Source organism: Salvelinus sp. IW2-2015, linkage group LG1 (assembly GCF_002910315.2).
Source record: "Salvelinus sp. IW2-2015 linkage group LG1, ASM291031v2, whole genome shotgun sequence".
NCBI classification, from domain to species: Eukaryota; Metazoa; Chordata; class Actinopteri; order Salmoniformes; family Salmonidae; genus Salvelinus; species Salvelinus sp. IW2-2015.
Window position 1 is genome coordinate 25,593,885 of NC_036838.1, and position 19,906 is coordinate 25,613,790.

Sequence of the window (19,906 nt, forward strand, 5' to 3'; positions counted from 1 at the left end):
CTAAAAGAAACAGTCTTGGCTGAAGTGCAGAGTTCTGCGTTTCAGTCAGGTTACTGAGCACACAGCCCAGCAGAAGACCTGCTCTGTGTTCGACTGAGTTTCTCCCACTGGAACCAGCAAGCCCTTATACCTTTACATTACCAGCACACCTCCTAGTTAGCAGTCATCCTGAATCACATCATACATTAGGTCATCACTCCACTGAGGTTAAAGAAAAACAGCAAACGATCAGGAAGATGGCAGTGAAGAGAGGGGGCAAGTCTTTAATCACATCTTCCCCAACACTCCAGACTGACAGTAAGGGGGGGATGAGGAGGGATGGAGGTTCTCAACCGCTCTGATGTAATCTTTTCTACACACCCAGGTTGAAGATGAGGGTTGGGGGTCGACAGGGAAGGGGATGAAGCATGACTTAGAAGTTCTGATGCATTCTGTTGAAGATGGGACTGGTGCTACAGGGGTCACAGAGAGACAAGACAGATGATCAGAAGTGTMGTAGGACATTAGGGGTCAGAGGTCAGGGGTGAGGATCAGCTGTGGTGCTGTAGTCTCTGGTAGACGGCTACGCGGAAGGTAGTGCTGAGGACGTAGCCGATGTCGTCCTCCACATCCTGAACGCGCCGGAGGAAACGAGCGCGGTCTCTGGCTAGCTCCTCCCACGGCCCGCACCGGTCCTCGTCGTCCTCGCTGGCGTAGAACTCCTCCACCGTGTCACAGAAACACACCTGGAGTACYACAGAACAACATAAAAATCAGCTTAACATACGACTACAACCTCCTCACTAAAACACACCTGCAGGAGACAGAGAAATGTGACAACAGAGATCTCAACTTTCAACAGGTCACTGAAACTACATTTCAGCTTAAAATAAAATACGTTGATTAACACCCGGGGGATATTTAATTAAAAAGCATCACTGGGTTATATTGCTAAATATTCTGAAAGGACAATGCATCCAAAACCCAGGACTACAATTAAGTCCAAAAACACTTCCATTAGAAACTGTAGGTCTAAACCCAGACATTCACACACATGGAAAATCACACTTGCTCCAGCTCTCTGCACATATTTTACTTTATTTTTTTCCCTCCAAACTAACTATACATCTAGCCTGCTACAACAGCAGCCATTCGGGCAGAAGCAGAAATTGGKGAGGCAAAGAGGGGTAAGAAGCTGAATTAGTATCACCATGAAATGGCTGTTTGATGGATGGCCCGTAGCGCATCACAGACACACTAAAATCACCTGCATAAGCAGCAACCCACTGAGTACTGCAGACTGGGGCTACTAACATACAGTATTCAGAGCTGAGGTTATGAACCAAAGATGAAAGACACTGAAATCTGCTTGGCATGGGCTGGAGGGTTGCGAAAACGTTGCAGGAGCGAGAAGGTTATGAGCTGACGCTCCAAGCCAGAGAAAGGGAAAAAAATAAATAAGGCCATCGGAGAAATCTCTTTCCCTCCCMCTTGTCTTGCCCAGTTATCACTGTTGCTAAGTAACGTGGCAGTTCTGTGCTCATAATAGGGGGATAATGTTATAGAACAGGCATGGAGAAAATGAAGCCCGAGCATTTCAAAGAAATCCGTGGGATTATGCATTGATGATTAAGTCTACTCCCATGGTGATTGTCTTCCATTCCGCAGCCTTGGAAAGGCACGTTTCACAACTCTCACTGCGATCGGTCTAACAGCTGTCAATTTGCTGTCCCACGGTCTGCTTAAGCCCTATGACGGACTCATAGCATTAGASTTCATTCGATTAGAAATGTCTATCYTYAAAAATGGTTTTCCAGCCATTATAGAGCTCCAGAGGTTCTCTAAATCAGCTCGGTGTCTCTCGGASGCGTCTCCCTGGAGACGTAAACACGGATGCTCTTTTCCTGGTCTGTATGCTGACTGATTAGACACCAACGTTCTAAATCCATCACACACACAGAATGACACCGGTTCAAAAACCAGCATAAGAATTTCCCTGACAGTGATCGCCACATTGGATATGGAGCTTGAGCGATGCGCTACGTCGCTAACAGAGGAKGTTTTTTATTTGTTTTTATGAACGGAGGGCACAAGCTTTTAGGGCACTAAACTTGACTATTGCACCGACTCAAGATGACTGATGATTGGTTAAAAGAAATGGATAACAAGATGATAGTTGGAGCTGTATTGTTAGATTTCAGTGCAGCCTTTGATGTTAAATTGTTTTTGACAAAAAGTTACTTGCTATGGCTTTACGTCACCTGCCATCAAATGGTTGGAGAGTTATTTATCCAATAGAACCCAGAGAGTGTTCTTCAATGGAAGCATCTCTAACGTCCGATATGTACAGTGCAGTGTCCCTCATGGCCGTTGCCTTGGGCCGTTACTCGTCTCTATTTTTACAAATGATTTGCCGCTGGTCTTACACCAAGCTAGAATGACTATTTATGTGGCTGATTCCACACTCTACATGTCAGCACCCAAAGCCAGTGAGCTCACTGAAATTCTAAATAAGGAGTTACAGTCAGTATCAGAATGTGTGGTTAATAATAAACTGGTCTTAAATACATCTAAAACCAAAAGCATTGTATTTGGTTCAAAACATTCTCTAAGAGCTAAACCTCAACTGGAGATGCACATAAAGGTCGTGACCTTTGAGCAAGTTGAGGAAGCTGAACTCCTAGGTATAACAATGGATGGTCAATTATCATGGTCAAGTCATATTGCTAAAGCTGATGTGACTGTTAAAAAAAAGAAGCTGTTCTGCATTTCTTAGACAAAAATCAACTGTACTATTTTTTCAGAATCTGGTCTTGTCCCATCTTGATTACTGTCTGGTAATATAGCCAAGTGCAACACAGAAAGACCTAGCAAAGCTGTAGCTGGCACAATACAGAGCAGCACGCCTTGCCCTTAACTGCACATACAGGATTAACAACAACATGCATGCCAATCTTCCCTAGTTGAGGGTTGACGAGAGATTAACRGCTTCTCTTCTAGTTACGATAAATATTACTGTGACGAAAATGCCCGATTGTCTGCATAATCAAATAACATTCAGCTCAGACACCCAGAAATACCCCACAAGACATACCGCCTGGGGTCTCTTTAGGTCCAAAACAAATTCAGGGCAACGCAGTTTTATACAGAGCCATGATTGCATGAAACTCACATCTCCAATTGCGCAAGCAAACAGCAAAATTACTTTTGAAATACAGATTTTTTTGATTTTTTTTTTACTAATGGAATGGCAGGGACTGTGAGTGGACATGCACACGGACACATTATTCTTGAGTGGTATTGTTTGTATCATTTTTTGGTTGCATTGTTTGTATATCATATTTCACATTTGTGTGACATTCCTTTTCTGTCAGTGTATCAGTGTTCTGTTAGGCGTCATGTTCGGTGTTTTTTGTTGTTGTTGTGGACCCCAGGAAGAGTAGCTGCTGCTTCTGCAAAAGCCAACGGGGATCCAAATAAACCACGTGACCTGACTTGACCTAGAAAAACTCTGGTCACATCACCTCACTCACATGGTCAGGAAAAACTCTTGGACCCATCTATGAACGATAAAATGGGGAGTGGCAGAGTGTAACATACTGTTTTAATACAGCAAGTACACTACAGGAGATAAAAGACTTCCTCTTCCGTTACTCATTAACAAATACAGCCGTTTCTGACAGCTGAGTGGGAAGATTCAATACTTTATGAGTCAATGGATTTGCACATTTTACAACAGTCACAAGAGCGCGAGTGACCAAGGTCCACAGATGACAATTTGACTGATAAGAATAGAACTACCTACAATTCTTTGAAAAATATGTATAAGGAAGAGATGTATAAGAGTGTGTGTAAACATTATTTAGGCCTATTACAAACTCTCCACTAGAGAGAGCAGTGTCTGAAGTCATACTGACCTTTTTTATTGTGACACAGCCCATGGTGGTGGTCTCTGGGAAGGAGAGGGTCTCTGAGAAGCCACTGTCTAGCCTCTCCTCTGCTGCCTCTTTCTTGTACTGGGGAGGCGAGTGGCTCTGTCCCTGTTCATGACGGGGGGAGCATGGGGTTGTCTTGCTGCTCCTCTTACAGCGTGCCCCTGTCCCTGCACCTGCCTCTGTCGTATCTCTAGTCCTGAGCGGGACCTGGAAGTTGAAAGGGCTGTAGGGGTCTGAGGAGGAGCTGAAGGAGTTCCACAGTCTCAGGCTCTCAGCCTCATCCACCTCACTGCTACTGGACTCATCCCCAGAGCCAAACTCCTCCGCGGGAGAGGAGGAGAAGGGAGAGGGGGGTTGCTCTGGAGGTGAGGCTTCAAGGGAGCAGGCTGCTGTGGCTGTAGAGGTGGACAGGACGGTTCTAGGGCTGGTGAGGAGGGGGGCGGTAAAGTTTTGGGGGTTATAYGGATCCCTGCTTTGGCACAGTGAGGTCCACAGTCTCTCCGTTTCCGAGTCTGGCCGCTCGGAATCAGATGCATCCTCCTCATCTTCATCCAGCACCTCGGAATCTGAGAATTGTGACGAGCCGTCGAAACCATCGTCATCCTCGCTGAGCGAGTCGTCTGATTGGCTGTCATCACTGCAGGGGCTGCCCATGATGTAGGCGATAGCCTTGTTACTGCACGGTGTGGAGGGGGGCCAAGCGGACGCCGTTTCCTCTTCCTCAGAGTCTGTGACGTCCGGGTCCTCAACCTCCTCCTCCCCTTCCATCCCTCCTGTGAAGGCCGTCTCACCCAATTCTCTCTCCGGCTCCCTCTTACCAGAGCTCCCCTGTGTTGGTGTGTCGGTCTCTTTTCTCTCTGTGATCCCCTGTAGCTCTTCACAGGGAAGCCTCAACATGTACAGTCTGGAGGTAGAGTGTTCTTCTTCCAGACTGGAATAGCCATTATCCTGGTCAGGGGTGAGAGCTGACAACTCACTGAAGGCAGTGACAGCTGCAACACTGACAATATGACTTCTGGTACAGACTGTTTCCCGGTGATCTAAGGGGAGAACATCAGGGCTAGGGAGAGATTCTGTCCGGGTGGCCATTTGAAGGCTTCCATTGTCCGTTGGCTCCTCTTTGTGGCAGAAGGGTCCAGTCCTTTCGCCATCATTGCACTGTACAAACAGCTCTGTTGGCATGGTAACGGCGGCCTTTGTGCCACACTCTGGTTGACGACAATGGACGTTGCGGTTGTGATTGTTTTCCACAGTCCTCTCTTTGCTCGACGACAAATTTAACAGCAACCCWTGAGCACTGTCATCGGTTCCCCAAAGCCCGCCCCACCATTTACTAGCGGTACTACTCTTTGCCCTGGCTGTCACCGCGTCTGATGAAAAACTATCCCCGCCAAGGACGTGCCCTTGCTCGGTGTGTTTAATTTCCTGAGACGACSCTGCGTTCAACAAAACTTTACTGAGAAAACCGGTTGCGAGGTATCCTACCGGAGTTTGCCTTAAATGTAAGTCCATTTCAGCAGKATTTCGAATCCCTAACTCGCTAAGAGAATCTGCTGTCAACCAATTCATACTACTATAACCTGACGCTGGTAGCCCATGCTGGTATTGCAGGTACGGTAGGTGGTGTGCATGGTGCGGAGTTCCAGGGAATATGTCATCCAGTTGTCCTAAAAACGCACTTTCTGCCTCTACAAAGTTCTGGTTMAAATCCCAACTGACCCACCCTGACACACTGTCGGCCAGGGCAGGATTRCGAGGGCGCCCTGGTAAATAATTTTGCAGAAATGACAAGGCAGGCCTAGAAATCACGGAGAACATGCCCATCAACGAGCTGTTCTGGTTTGGTTGCCGGAGAGAGGCCACTACATGCCCTGCGGCAGTGGATGGGGTCTGCACCCCAGAAGAGTATTCCCCGCGATTCATGTTCCTAAACATTCGTAATACTGGCTTGTGGCAAACAAATTGTCGCTATGCAAGATAACTAAATTACTAGTTTTAATAAGGAATACTAATTGACTGCTGGCTGTTGTGCAGTTTGTCTAAGCATGTAAGTCGCTCTGGATAAGAGCGTCTGCTAAATGACTTAAATGTAATATGTAAGCGTTTTGGTTAGCTAACGTTACTGTAGCTAGCTAACTAAGTTAAGTACACGTCCAGGACAATGTTAACACGTTGTTATGAAACAACTAACGTTAGCTTGAGAGTTCATTACGACCAAACTTAGGTCTGGCAATCAAGGATAGCAAGAACTTGTAACTTGGTAGCTAGTTTTCACAGCTGTTAATATGCTCGGTAACAAACGACGTTATCTTGATTTGAGATTCTGTTCGTTTCGTTGGCAGTTGTTGTTAGCGACAAATCTGATAATTTAACTAGTAACTTGGTGTGCATTTCAGATCAGTGAAAATTCCATTACGGTCRCTTATCCATTACAGAAGGCTAGCAATAGCATACCGGTTAGCTCTCCTTTGGTTTCTGAATAGCATCGTCCATGTTGTCCGCGACTCTCATATTCTTTCGAGCAGTAAGATTCGTAAAAACAGCGGTCGTGACGGTAGAAACGGAGCAGAGACTTGACGAGTCATAACATAGGGATAAATCCAGGTGAAACGATGATATTAAAGCCATTTTGGTCTTGCCTGGAGAAAAAGCTGGTTGAATTCCAGCACGTAACTAGAACTTAAACTAAGTTAGCTACTAGCACTAACCAATGGAGGTTTTGCGCCACAATCAGTGATCTGAAAAAGAGACTTCAACGAACGGACTATATATTCACTCGCTACAATGAACCTAATCGAATGCCACCGTAAGACAAATAATAGTCTTATCTAGATATCAACTAAATATATTATTTCGKTATTATTTCGCTTTCTCCTCTTTTCTCAATCGTTGTTTCATTTCCTTGTACGGCTACTCACTTGCCCGCTTTTCACAAGAGGATTTCGTCAGAAACTTTAGGGGGCGTCGTGAAAGAGCCTTTGTAGAACTGTTTAGGGACCGTCGCAGAGTTACCGGCGTCAGTAAACCACATAGGCGATGTTGCAAGACACGCAGTGTCCCGGTTATATAATGAAGTGAATCCAAGTCCCTGACTCCTGCAGTGTATAGAAAAAGCCCAGTGTGACAGGTGTTGAATTGGTGATACTTCACACAGAATAAAAAAATATTGGGTTTCAAGATAAACTGAAAAGTTAGAAATATTGCATCTTATGTCATACTTTTGGCATAGGGTATAGTATTTCTGAAATCAACCCATACATCACGACTTGGAATCATATATAGACCCCTATAGGCCTACTAGTGTGTTTAGCATCAAGTTAACATTCCACTCTGTTGCCCTCCAGTTACAGAAGGCCTATGGATGGCTACTATACTGACACAGCACACAGCACACAACAGCCTATCTTTCACGTTTCTGGAGCATGTGATTAATAAGTGATGCAGCAAACCCACGGTGGTCCTGATCGCTGTGAAGAATGGGTGTTTGGTCCCATTTGAAGCCATTAGCGTTCTACTGGTTTATTCTGTGAGAGGTGTCTGCTGCTCTGCTGAACTTTTGATGCAGCAGTGTGTCCTGTAGGAGGCCACCCACCCATGCATGTATTTATGATGTATGCATCATGTCCCATTTTCTCTGAGTGCTGCCTGTACGGTCTTCTAAGGCATCAAATATTCATGACAAGAACATTTTCAATTCCCATTTTTAAAAGGAGGGTTGCACATCAGGAGGAAATGCTCAACTCATGGAAGTGCTCTCTTTGTGATCCGTCAAGGTTTATTTCTCAAAGCCTCTTGTTTCAATCTCTCCCCGTCAGACATGAAAGAGTATATATTTRACAGCAAAATTAGTGTCCACTCATCTGAAAGTTGCCAGAGATAGCATTAAAAATAGTGTCCAGACCAAAATCAATATAATACATTGTATTTATACAATGGATCGAATCCCTGAGCTGGCAAAGTAAAAATCTGTCATTCTGCCCCTGAACAAGGCAGRTAACCCCCTGTTCCCCGGTAGGCCGTCATTGTAAATAATAATTTGTTCTTAACTCACTTGCCTAGGTAAATAAACTTATGTGGGTGCCCTGATTTATTTTATTAGTGCCTAGCACAGTGTAACTTGAATCTTTCCCGTACAGTATGCCTGGTATGGGGCATTGACTCCTAGCTGTTGAATGTCATACACTCTCATCATACTGTATTTAAGTTTCTGTGTGGTCATCATCAGTGTGCTCTCAGCTTTAGCCAGCAGATCTTGTCTGAGCAACACCCCTGCAATGGTGAACCTTGTTTCCCCACATAGAGATTTACTCAGGGTGATTCACACTTATAATAATCTGATTGTTACACAGTTGACTGTCTGGGTGTGCTGGGACACAGAGGTATGCAGACTGACTGAGGTGTAGCATATCTTCCCTCTCTCCCTCATAGTGAAAAGGATTATAAGGGCATGGCATTGATACGATTAACAAATAAAATCACATGAAACTGTTTCAGAAAGAGAGAAGGGGAGGGTGTATTATGATACAGAAAGGGAATTTATTGATTCAATCTTACCTCTATCAAAAATAATGGGGTATATCATGGTCGCCACCCATACCTTAGCCCCAATGCTGTATCTGCAGAAAATGATTTTTCCTTCAACAGAAGTTGAGGTTTAATTATGCCATTAATTATCATTAATCCGATCCCCCATAGTTTTGTGACTAGTTAGGTTTTCATGGTAATTAGACAACTGCTGCAGAGTCAGTGGATGTTTCATCTTACACAGTGCTTTCATCAGATGAAACACACACAATAGAACAGTGCTCACACAAACACCCACATCACCACACGCGTCTTTTAGATTCAAGTTTATTTTGTTATTATTTAGTGCAAACAATATTACAAAACATGGTCAAAAAATAAGAAAATGCAATACAATTTTAAAGTCTAAAGAATAAGAAGTGGGGTAAAACTATATCCTGAATAAAAGAAAGAAATCACATTAATGATATTCTCAGTATTTACAGTACACAAGATCCAGTTCATTTTGAACTTACATTCGGTCCCGTTTTCCCAGCATTCCATAGAGGTCAGAGTTCAGTCCCTTGGAGRTGACCTGGAAGGACTCAGGTCAAACTCTTGCCCAGTCCCAAATTGACCCCTAGCCCCTACCCCTAGGCACTTCACATAGATCTGAAAGAACTAGAGAGGAACCTCCTGGTAGAATTTTCACTATATTGCTCAGACCTATACATTATTTTCAGATTTACACTTGGTACTTACTAGGTGCTTGGTTTGGGAGTCCCAATGCCTTCCAATTAACCCCTGTCCTGGTCTCTTCCATTCGTAATCACTGGTCTGTTAGGCAAGAGCAACATTTCTACCATAAAACTTTTAACCAGAGCCCTATACTGCATAGAGATCCATATTTGACTCTACTCTTAGCTAGAGTGTCAAGACCAGAAAGAAAAAGAGACATGGAGAAGGAAGCCATATGGTATTCCTCCTTTCCCCCAAAGTGGTACAWCTGTCACAAGGAGAAATAAAAATCAAATCACTTTAATATTGGTCATCAGCCTTTTAGCACACAACAAATACCAACACTCAATATGGAGAAAGTAATCTTTCAATAATTTAAAAATGTCACACTAAGAGCCTATAGCCACATTATAGCCATTCAGACGGTAGTGAAACACCCCCAGGGAATATTCTTCCTGTTCCAGAAATCAAACAAAATATGTAAATATCCACCAGACACATTCAAAAGGGCAGTCAAATAAAGTGTTGTGTTTTTAGAATGAGAGCAGTGGTTAAACTGGTTGGTTCGGGTTAAGCATACTGGTGCTGTGTGATTACTGCACTTCAGCCTCAGATAGGCTAACCTTTAGTCGAAGAGCTCCTCTTGTCATTTCTKACACACACCTGTTCAAACTGCCTGCCCTTGTTTCTAAAACAGTAATGTAGCTACTCTTTATGAATACTGAATGAAGAAAAAATTTCAGAGATTTTGAAAAAATATGAATGCTTTTAAAACAGGGCTGGTGAAATGGTATGTCATGTCAAAGCCTATGCAACCAAACCAAAACAAATAGTATCTAAATATTCCTTCCAACGGATGCTGCTGGTATGTTTAATGATCCAAAAAAATCCGCGTTACATTTCAACACCTTAGAAAGCCAGCCTTAACCTGTATTCGTCTGTAACTGTATTGTGATCTGAAAACATCGGACACCGAGATGTCCTTATCTTACAGATAACTGCTCTGTTCTAGAAACTCCTTTCACRGGTTAACCATATATCACCAGGGGTTGTTCTTTCCTGACCAGGAATAAACCTTATCCTAGTTATTTATATTTTGTTTACAGGTCAACGCTTCTCGCTCAATTCATGAGTTAACCTTGATATTCCCCTCTCGATAGCAACAACTCTGCCCACAAGCAGAGTTTCCCACTGAAAATGGCCATTTTGCATTGCGAAAGGTCACAGTGTCTGTCTGCCAGTGAAARAAGGACAGTGTGTCCAGCTCTTACACAAGATAACGAGAGTGAGATATCGATGCCAAAAATGGCAAATTATCAAATCACTGAGTATCTCCCAAGGAAAGACACAAATGAGTTGAGCAATGTACACGTAGTCAAATCTTCGATTTGCTTCGTCAGCACTTCTGTCATTGTTCCCTTTTTTTCCTCTTATAGCTACAGTGCTGTATAACACACGAACAGGATCACTTTGTAGTTTGAAAAAGCCACGAAAGTCAAATGTAAGTTCAAAATGCATGAGAAATAAAACCAAGTGAAACATTTCCACTGCATACAGTCGAATGGCGGGAGAGTTTCGTGTCCCGAAAGAGCATTTCTTTGCTCAGGCAGTTTATCTGTGACGCCAGCAAATCGTTTGATTTTCCCCACATAGACATACACACGTATGTGTTGCGTAGAAGCACTCATGCAACAACAACAACAAAATATTCTAAAGGAATTGATATAAGAAACATTTTTTTAACAAACGTTTGAGATTTTCAGGATTCTCCCATTAAGACAACTTTGTTGTGTCACTGCACAGTACTACATTTAAAATTCAATGAGCGACCGGTGTCAATTATCATCAAATGGCAAAATGAAGCTTAGGTAAGGCTTGGATTACAACAGCTAGTCAACAATGGGACAATGGGAGACACAAACACACACACACACACTCAAACCAGCGCACACTCCAACAGGTWCTACGGTAGAGTAGCTACTGAACCAGGCTGAGTGGACTAAAGTCACGTGAGTCTTTAATGTGTTAGGGTGGACCCAAACCATAGGCAGGTCCGGTTGGTACTGTACATCTCTACCCCACAACGATACAAAAGCATCTACGCCCTCTCTCTCTCTCAAATCAGAAAGACTGGATCCAACATAATTCACATATCCCGATCTGCATAAATCTGGGGCACACACGGAAATCAAAGTCATTTACACACACCACACAACCAAACATAGCTTGAAAATGGAGCTGTACTAACAGCAGAGTAACGTTTGAAAAATAAATAACTTAAGGTTCTCTTTTAAAAGACACGACTTTGGAGGGGACTACACCCGTTTCAAAGTCTTTTTTTGTCAGGCGGTAAGATGGACGTCTCTCCATTGGCCCTAGATAAAAGGGGAAAGATGCGGTCCATGTTTTCACAGAGTAACAATGCCCTCTGCTTCCTCCCACTGGTCCTCTGTGCTGCCTGGTCTTGGGAGGCCATGTTGTTACCAGAGAAAAGTCTTCTGGAAGTCAAGAGTCACCAGAAGAACAGACTGGTTATCTTCACTTATTGTCACATGCTCCAGTTATCCCTTATGGTAATCAGAGAGTCTTAAAGTAGGTCCATACAGTCCAGTACAGTCCCATGGATACAGTGTCCAGTGACGATTGACCGTCAATTATATATATTTTTTTAATTTAACCTTCATTTACCTAGGCAAGTCAGTTAAGAACAAATTCTTATTTACAATGATGGCCTTCCCCGGCCAAACCCGGACAACGCTGGGCCAACTGCGCGCCGCCCTATGGGTCTCTCAATCACGGCCGGATGTGATACAAGCCTGGATTCAAACCAGGGACCATAGTGACGCCTCTTGCACTGAGATGCAGTGCCTTAGACCGCTGCACCACTCGGGAGCGAATGAGTCAATGAGTCTACAGACACACACAAACACACCTCAAACCTACATAGGACACACACATCCCACCTGGGCAGGATARGGGTCCACACACACCCCCACTGGGGGAATAAACCATCCCGAGAAGCTGGACAACTCTGACCATAACAACTGAACGCACTCACGTACACCTGTGTGCACGCACAACCTGATCAGTCGTTCCTCTCTCCCTCTCACCCTCCACCTCCGACTCTCATTCTCAGCGTGTGGAGTCGGTGCTGGGCGTGCCCAGCTGGTGCCAGTCTGCCCAGCACTGCCCGGCTGTCAGGGTCTTCAGGGGGATGAAGGCCTCGCCCAGCAGGGTGTTTTCCCAGAACGCACCCTCCCCCAGCACCCGCAGGTGGATCACCCTCTGCTGCAGGTCCCCGCGAGGGATACGGTCATACACCAGCTACGGGGAGAGAGTAGGGACACATTTTGTCTTCTTGACTTCATTGTAAGATGAATTAACTGTTTTATTTTGTACTTAGGAACATTTCCTCACCATCTCGTTGTAGGTGGGGTTGCAGGTGCGTCTCGCAGCCTTGGTCTTCCTCTTGCCGGTTTTCTGGGGGTCTGGGAGGAGGTACAGCTTGACGTAGGGGTCAGGGTCTGTCCCATCCTGCAAGGGTTGCTGGGAAAGACAGAGGGGGGGGGGGGGGGGGTAGTCAGTATATCCACAATAACAGTATACAACTTAAACAGCATTACGTTCTCAATCAGTATGCTGAGCGTACACACACACACACACACACACACACACACACTCACTCTCTCACTCACTCACTCACTCACTCACTCACTCACACTCACTCACTCACACTCACACTCACTCACCAGGCCTCGTATGTGCATGACCATGATGAAGAGCTTGTCACTCTTATAGGAGATGGAGAGCTTGACCTCTCCTACCACTTTGCCTGAGACTGGACCCCAACAGATCTCTGGAGTTGGGTGAGAGAGACAGAGACTCAGACAGAGTATGTGCTTGGAGCTGAAAGAGTATAATGTAGGATCTGAATAAGTCTATTGCCTACAGTGTGTGTGTTTATAGTGGCAGGAAGTGTGTGTCCACGTATTGTGTGACGGGCCAGGGAGGAGGGAGGGAGGGATGGAGCTACAGAGATAGGTGATTCTATTCCTCTGTAAGTGCTGTAGGTTCATTAGAAAGCCAATCAGGCAGAGCTAGAGTTTCATTAACCTCTAACCCCTAACCCATGACCCTTAGGTCAACATCAATGTAACCAAACACAGCAACCATAACATCGCACTATACAACTGTGCAATAAGTATGAACTGAAAACTGCTCCCATAGCAAGAAATGCTGCATGGTCTAAGAGACGTGCGTTAGTGTTTGTGTACACCTCTGTGTTTGACATGCTGTGTGATTGCCGACARGTTGTTCAAACAGCGCATGATAAGACCCTAGTCTATGATTGGTTAAAGTTATTACATAGGCTATTATTCCCGTCGCTAAGGGCACAGAGCCCCGGGGTCAGCTGATGCTGGCAGTACACTGGACTCAGCTCTGCTTTGTTGTGGCGTTTGGTTTTAGTAAGCGATGAACTTCAACCCTGTGCCTACATGCTGTGCAAATGACCTCATTAAAATAACAGTTCCAATCATTAGCTATCGATCCTGTCAGTGAGTCATCTGATGAATCACATACTTGTTGTGTTGTTGTGTGGTGTGTGTGTGTGGTGTGTGTGTGTGTGTGTGTGTTGTGTGTACCTGCAGGTTTGCTCTGCAGTGTGTTTCACCACTTTCCAGGTTTCTCGCTCTCTTTGCAGAAGATGGAGAAAGTGTAGATGAGGTCACACTGAGAGAGAGAGAGAGAGAGAGAGAGAGCGTGGGTAGAGAGGAGGATGAGGAAGTGTATATTCAGTTAATGACAGAAAAACAACAATATGCCAACCTCCACGAGGCCTAATTCATTTACAGGTAGCAGATTAACATTTTGAAAACGGAAAAATGAAAGGCTGATATTTCGGGGCTAGCAATTCTAGCTTGTGTTTTAGTTTGTCAAACTGTTCTATTACGGATACAGTGGACGACAGTTTGCCAGCACACAGAGGCTGGGCAGTTCTGATATGGGCCCGCAGTACCCGCCCTGACACAGCATGTGTGTCTAAGTCTGTAAAGCTGATATGACGCTGCTTCTAAAAAGGGAGGGGCTGAATTCCAAGAAACCCCACAGGCAAACTGAAACCACAGACACACAGACACTCTGCACCGGTCATTCTGCCTCTATATTTTTCATGAGCCAAGTGCACGTCTGGATATTTATGATGTCAGTTAGAAAAAAAATAATACAGTCAATTTAAGAATCGCAGTAGTTTCATACAGTCATTTACACTAACCACTGTACATGGGATGTCACAGGGTTAGGATGACAGTCTAGTGAACACGCCAAAGGTCAGAGGTGACTGGTTACCTGGGCGACCTCTGGCGCAGCATGCACCAGATGCCAGACGTATCCGTTCAGCTCATCTTTCCTCCTGTCAGCCATCGCCTCTCCTCGAGACCGCCCAATCAAAAAGCGGCTGGGGAAACTGGGAGGGGCAGCAAAGGACTTTGTCATGGTTTCACTTTACAGTTGCTACATTTAGTTACCGTAGGTAGTTAGTATGGGTACAGATAGAATACCACTGACATCATTTCCTTTCAGTTATTTAGATTCCATTAAGCTCGTTTAATCCAGAACTAAAATGTAGCGGAATTTGGTCAGATGCGCAGTCTGTCCACGAGAGATTACTACTCCATTATTATCAGAAATATTTGACTATTCCACTATTCCTCTACTTAGAGTTAACTGTTGTTTCAAGAGAAGGGCGACATTCTCTGTACACACAGTGTGTGTGTGTGTGTGTGTGCATAAGTGCATGCGTGCGTGTTACCTGGGTAGTTTGGATGAGGGGAAGATGAGGCGTAGTTTACTGTGTAGTTCATAGAACTCCTCAAAGCTCCTCTGGACCAACACTGACCCCTGCTGGCCCTCCCGCTCCACCTTCACCACAAACGCCTGGGGAGAGGGACACACACAATGTCTTCACTGACATTCTCAACCTATCCATGACTGGGTCTGTGATACCTACATGTTTCCAGCAGACCACCATAGTCCCTGTGCCCAAGAAAGCGCAGGTATCCTGCCTAAATGACTACCACCCTGTAGCACTTGGTAGCCATGAAGTGCCAGCAGCATACCACCCTGGATCCCACTGCTGGCTTGCTTCTTTAGGCTATGCAGGGTTGGTCCCTCGATGAGAGACTAGATGCTGCTGGAAGTGGTGTTGGAGGGCCAGTAGGAGGCACCCTTTCCTCTGGTCTCAAGAAATATATCCCAGGACATTGACCTGTGTAGGGTGATGTCTTTCGGATGTCAAACGGGTGTCCTGACTCTCTGTGGTCACTAAAGATCCAATGGCACTTATTGTAAGAGTAGGGGTGTTAACCCCGGTGTCCTGGCTAAATTCCCATCTGGCCCTCATACCATCATGGCCACCTAATCAAGCTCATCGCTAAGGACCCTGGGACTAAACACCTCCCTCTGCAATTGGATCCTGGACTTCCTGATGGGCCTCCCCTAGGTGGTAAGGGTAGGCAACAACACATCTGCCACGCTGATCCTCAACACGGGGCCCCTCAGGGGTGCGTGCTTAGTCCCCTCCTGTTCACCCACGACTACATGGCCAGGCACGACTCCAACACCATCATTAAGTTTTCTGACAACACAAAAGTGGTAGGGAGGAGGTCAGAGACCTTGCAGTGTGGTGCCAGGACAACCACCTCTCCCTAAACGTGAGCAAGACAAAGGAGATGATTGTGGACTACAGGAAAAGGAGGGCCCAACACACCCCCATTCACATCGACAGGGCTGTAGTGGAGCAGGTTGAGAGCTTCATGTTCCTTGGTGTCCACATCACCAACAAACTATCATGGTCCAAACATACCAAGACAGTCTGGAAAAAGGCATGACAACACCTTTTTCCCCTCAGGAGACTGAAAAGATTTGGCATGGGTCCCCAGATCATCAAAAAGTTGTACAGCTGCAGCATTGAGAGCATCCTGACTGGTTGCATCACCACCTGGTATGGCAACTGCTTGGCATCCAATTATAAGGCACTACAGAGAGTAGTGCGCATGGCCTAGTACATCACTGGGGCCAAGCTTCCTGCCATCCAGGACCTATATACTAGGCAGTGTCAGAGGAAGGCCCAAAAAATTGTCAAAGACTCCAGTCACCCTAATCATAGGTCCGTTCTCTCTGCTATCGCACGGCAATGGATACCGATAGCGCAAATCTAGTCCAAAAGGCTCCTTTAAACAGCTTCTACCCCCAAGCCGTAAGACTGCTGAACAATTAATCAAATGGCCACCTGGACTATTTAAAAGACCCCCCCCCCCATTTAGTTTTTTTTGTAAATGCTTGCCTACTCGTGTTTTTTATTATCTATGTTCCATAGTCATTTACCCTATACCTACAATTGTGACATTTACTCCGACTAACCCATACCCGACTAACCGTACCCCGCACAGTGACTACCAGCCGTTACAGCCGTACCACCTTCTATATAGCCTGTTATGTTATTTTTATTATTTGAACTTTTTACCTTAGATTAATTTAGTAAATATTTTCTTAACTCCATTTCTTGAACTGATTGTTTGTTAAGGGCTCTTATACGTAAGCATTTCACGGTAAGTTCTACACCGGTTGTATTCGCGCATGTAACAAATTTGATTGATTTGATTTGTGTTTTGATTGTATGCTTACACAGGATTACATACTAGAGCAAATTGATCTTTTAAACATATATTTTTTTTGGGGGGGGCTATGATAGAGAGGAAAGACAGAGAGGAGTTGCTGAAAACAGCAGTGGGGCCAGATTCCAACCCATGCCTGCAGCAGTAGTGTTTCCGAGGCGCTGCTTAAACCATAGAAAAGTTCATCTTACATGATGTATCCTTTACTGAGGCTATACTCGTAAGGGTTAGGGAGAAGGCAGTTTGAATTTGATATTTTTGCTGGGCCTATACTTGGTGTGTAGGTACCTTCAAACTCAACTCGGACCTCGAGAGCAAGTCCACTGCTATTTGTTTTTTCCTCATGTTCCCTCATAGGCTCAAGTGACTGGATAATGACGCTCGGGATACCAGTGTGCGCAATTAATATCAAGGTAGAACAGAAAACCACAGCAGGCTCTCCGGCCTCATAGGGTCAAGGTTGCAAACCCTGGTCTAGTTGCATATGTTTAGACACTCTTACAAAGCTTTAATTTGCTGGTCTCCTATTGTATATGTAGTATAGGGTATGACCTAAATATCCCTTGCTCCTATGTGACATGCAACTGAGACTTACGTTATGTTTATTACTAGGGTCGTAGGTGTACATGACTGTAGACTTACGTATGTTTAATTTACTAGGGTCGTAGGTGTACATGACTGTAGACTTACGTATCCTTTGCTGGGGCTGTAGGTTCGTATGTGTCGGCAGACAAAGAGGTTGCGGATGAGTCCATCAGTCTTGAGGGTGTAAACCCGAGGGGCAAAGGAGAGGACAGGATGCTCCTCAGATGAGGCAAACTTCATCTGGGCCAAGTTATGGATGAAGAAGTTCAACTTAGTTGCAACACTGCCCAGACTGGACTCTATCAACCTAGAGAAAGAGAGACACAAGAGAAAGACAGAAAGAGAGAGAGAGGAGATAGAGGGGGGAGAGAGTGAGAGGGGCGAGAGAGGGAGAGAGAGAGAGGGGGGGAATGAGTCAAACAAGAGATAACCAACCATAGCAGACAAATGCAAAAAACAGACAGAGACACACAGTCTATGACTATACGGTCTATAGGACTACAGTATAGAGTTATATACAGGAGTCATAGTCTCATGTCAGATGGCATCACTCCTACGTGACGCTCGTCCCTCAACCAATCTGTCATGTAGAATGTGGAACTCGCCCGTGCTATAGCACTCGGTGCATTAATCAGGGCAGAACAGATATCGTGAACATTTGCTAGAACTCCAATACACTAGCCAGCTAGCAAGATGGTGTACTCAGCATTGAGTGTGTGAACTAGCGTTGTTAGCATCCCTCCCTTATTCATATGGATTGATTTGATACTGGTTCAGCCAGCACGCAGCGAGCAAAATTTCATGCACATTTCGAATTTCATAAATTAWTCTACCACCAAAAAACACCTACAGTAAATGCAGAACGAGGTAGTGAAAACTGGAAATATTAGCCACGGGTTTATCGTTTTTTGTAAGATGATCTGACTCTTGTGAAAATGAAAGGGGGTTCAGTGGATGGTGTCACCGTGGTAACATTTGCGACAGCATATTGTAGCTGAACTTCTTTCTAGCTATCCCATGGGTGTTTGCGAGTTATCAGATAGATCAGTGCAGTCGGCCGTCGCACTATCTGACGTCAGACATTGAAACAGAAGTGTGTGTGTGTTTGTGTGTGTGTACCTGGTGAAGTACATGGTGGCGTCAGCCTCGGACTCGTGAGGTCTCAGCGCGTCGTAGACGTACTTCAGATCATCCAGGTCAGACAGCTCAGGGATGCCACATGACAACATCTTACACAGGAAACACAGGAAAACATCAGTGTGTGTGCGCACGGGTGCGTGTGCTTGTGTGTGTGTGTGTGTGTGTGTGTGTGTGTACGCACCAGTCCCAGTAGGTTGAGGAAGAGGTGTGTGTGTTTGCGGATGAGGTTGTAGGCCTCACAGCACAGGTCCACAAAGTCATGGAAGCGACTGGAAGGTTTGTCTCCTCCGTTGATGACATAGGCCATGTCAGAGGTGAACACAAACGGAGCACGGTCCCTGACAATCACAAACACACACACACACACACAGGGAGAACCGCTAATCAGAACACGGGGCCATTGGTCTCTAACAATAGGAACAGAACCATCTTTATCGGTCTGCCAATCAGAAAAAGACAGTTTCCCGGGATCCTTGAGACATCCATACCCTAAGCCCTAACATTAACCCCTACCCGTAACCATTTTAAATGTCAACTTTAATGGGGTGACATCAGAGTTGGGACATCCAAAGGATTCTAGATAGCAKGGACCCTCCGGTAAGGCATAGCCAAAAACAAAGACTAAGTGGCTAAAGTTGTGATCCTCTGTCCTAGCGATAGGACAGAGGATTAAATTGAAGTTGYYKATACATTTCCCAGCGTCCTCTCTGCCTCCCGGGCTCACCGTTTGATGTTGCCAAACATTTGTGCATGTCCCAGGAACTTGCCGAAGTCGATGTGGAACATGTGACCGCTGGTCTTCAGCATGATGTTGTCYTTGTGGCGGTCACAGATACCCAAGATGTAGGTGGCCACACAGCAGCCTGCGCACGAGTAAATGAAGTTCTCCACAGCCTAGCATGACATGGAACAGGGTTAGAGGTTACAGGTCAAAGTGTGTAGGACAGAGAGAGAGCGAGAGACAAAGCGAGACAGAGAGTGTGTGTGCYTATGTGTGTGTGCGTGCGTGCATGCAAAAAACTGTGTGCGTGCACTTTAGTGACCGTACTTTCTCGTACTCGTCCTCTGTGGGGTTGTGTTTCTGTAGCCAGTCAGCCAGGGGGCGGTCCTTAAAGGAACCAGTCACTCCATGTTCCCCCTGGATCTTCCTCAGAGTCTCAGCCTGGGGGATCATCTCCACCATACCTGACAGAGAGAGATGGGGAGGGAGAGGAGAACAGGAGAGAGGAGGGAGAGGAGAACAGGAGAGAGGAGGGAGAGGAGAACAGGAGAGAGGAGGGAGAGGAGAACAGGAGAGAGGAGGGAGAGGGGAAGGAAGAGGTAGAGAGAGGGTGGGATAGAAGGGAGGAAAAA

At 45.4% G+C, this 19,906-nt stretch overlaps 2 protein-coding genes across 2 annotated transcripts in view; both read right to left on the reverse strand.

The window, feature by feature from the left end:
- Positions 1-432: 432 nt before the first annotated feature.
- On the reverse strand, positions 433-6,361 carry LOC111963564 (protein phosphatase 1 regulatory subunit 15B). The gene is made up of 2 exons (XM_023987107.2): positions 3,897-6,361; positions 433-725 (listed from the first exon to the last, which is right to left on the reverse strand). The coding sequence occupies exons 1-2, from the start codon at positions 5,847-5,849 to the stop codon at positions 531-533; spliced, it is 2,148 nt and encodes a 715-aa protein (XP_023842875.1). The 5' UTR covers positions 5,850-6,361; the 3' UTR covers positions 433-530.
- Positions 6,362-8,749: 2,388 nt separating this feature from the next.
- The window catches only part of LOC111963573 (phosphatidylinositol 4-phosphate 3-kinase C2 domain-containing subunit beta-like), a 65,277-nt gene continuing 54,120 nt past the window's right edge, over positions 8,750-19,906 (reverse strand). The window contains 11 exon segments of the mRNA XM_023987119.2: positions 8,750-12,479; positions 12,573-12,701; positions 12,905-13,011; positions 13,799-13,886; positions 14,502-14,619; positions 14,965-15,089; positions 17,519-17,720; positions 18,533-18,642; positions 18,735-18,891; positions 19,278-19,447; positions 19,602-19,738. Coding sequence (XP_023842887.1) covers positions 12,288-12,479; positions 12,573-12,701; positions 12,905-13,011; positions 13,799-13,886; positions 14,502-14,619; positions 14,965-15,089; positions 17,519-17,720; positions 18,533-18,642; positions 18,735-18,891; positions 19,278-19,447; positions 19,602-19,738 — 1,535 coding nt within the window. The 3' untranslated portion in view covers positions 8,750-12,287.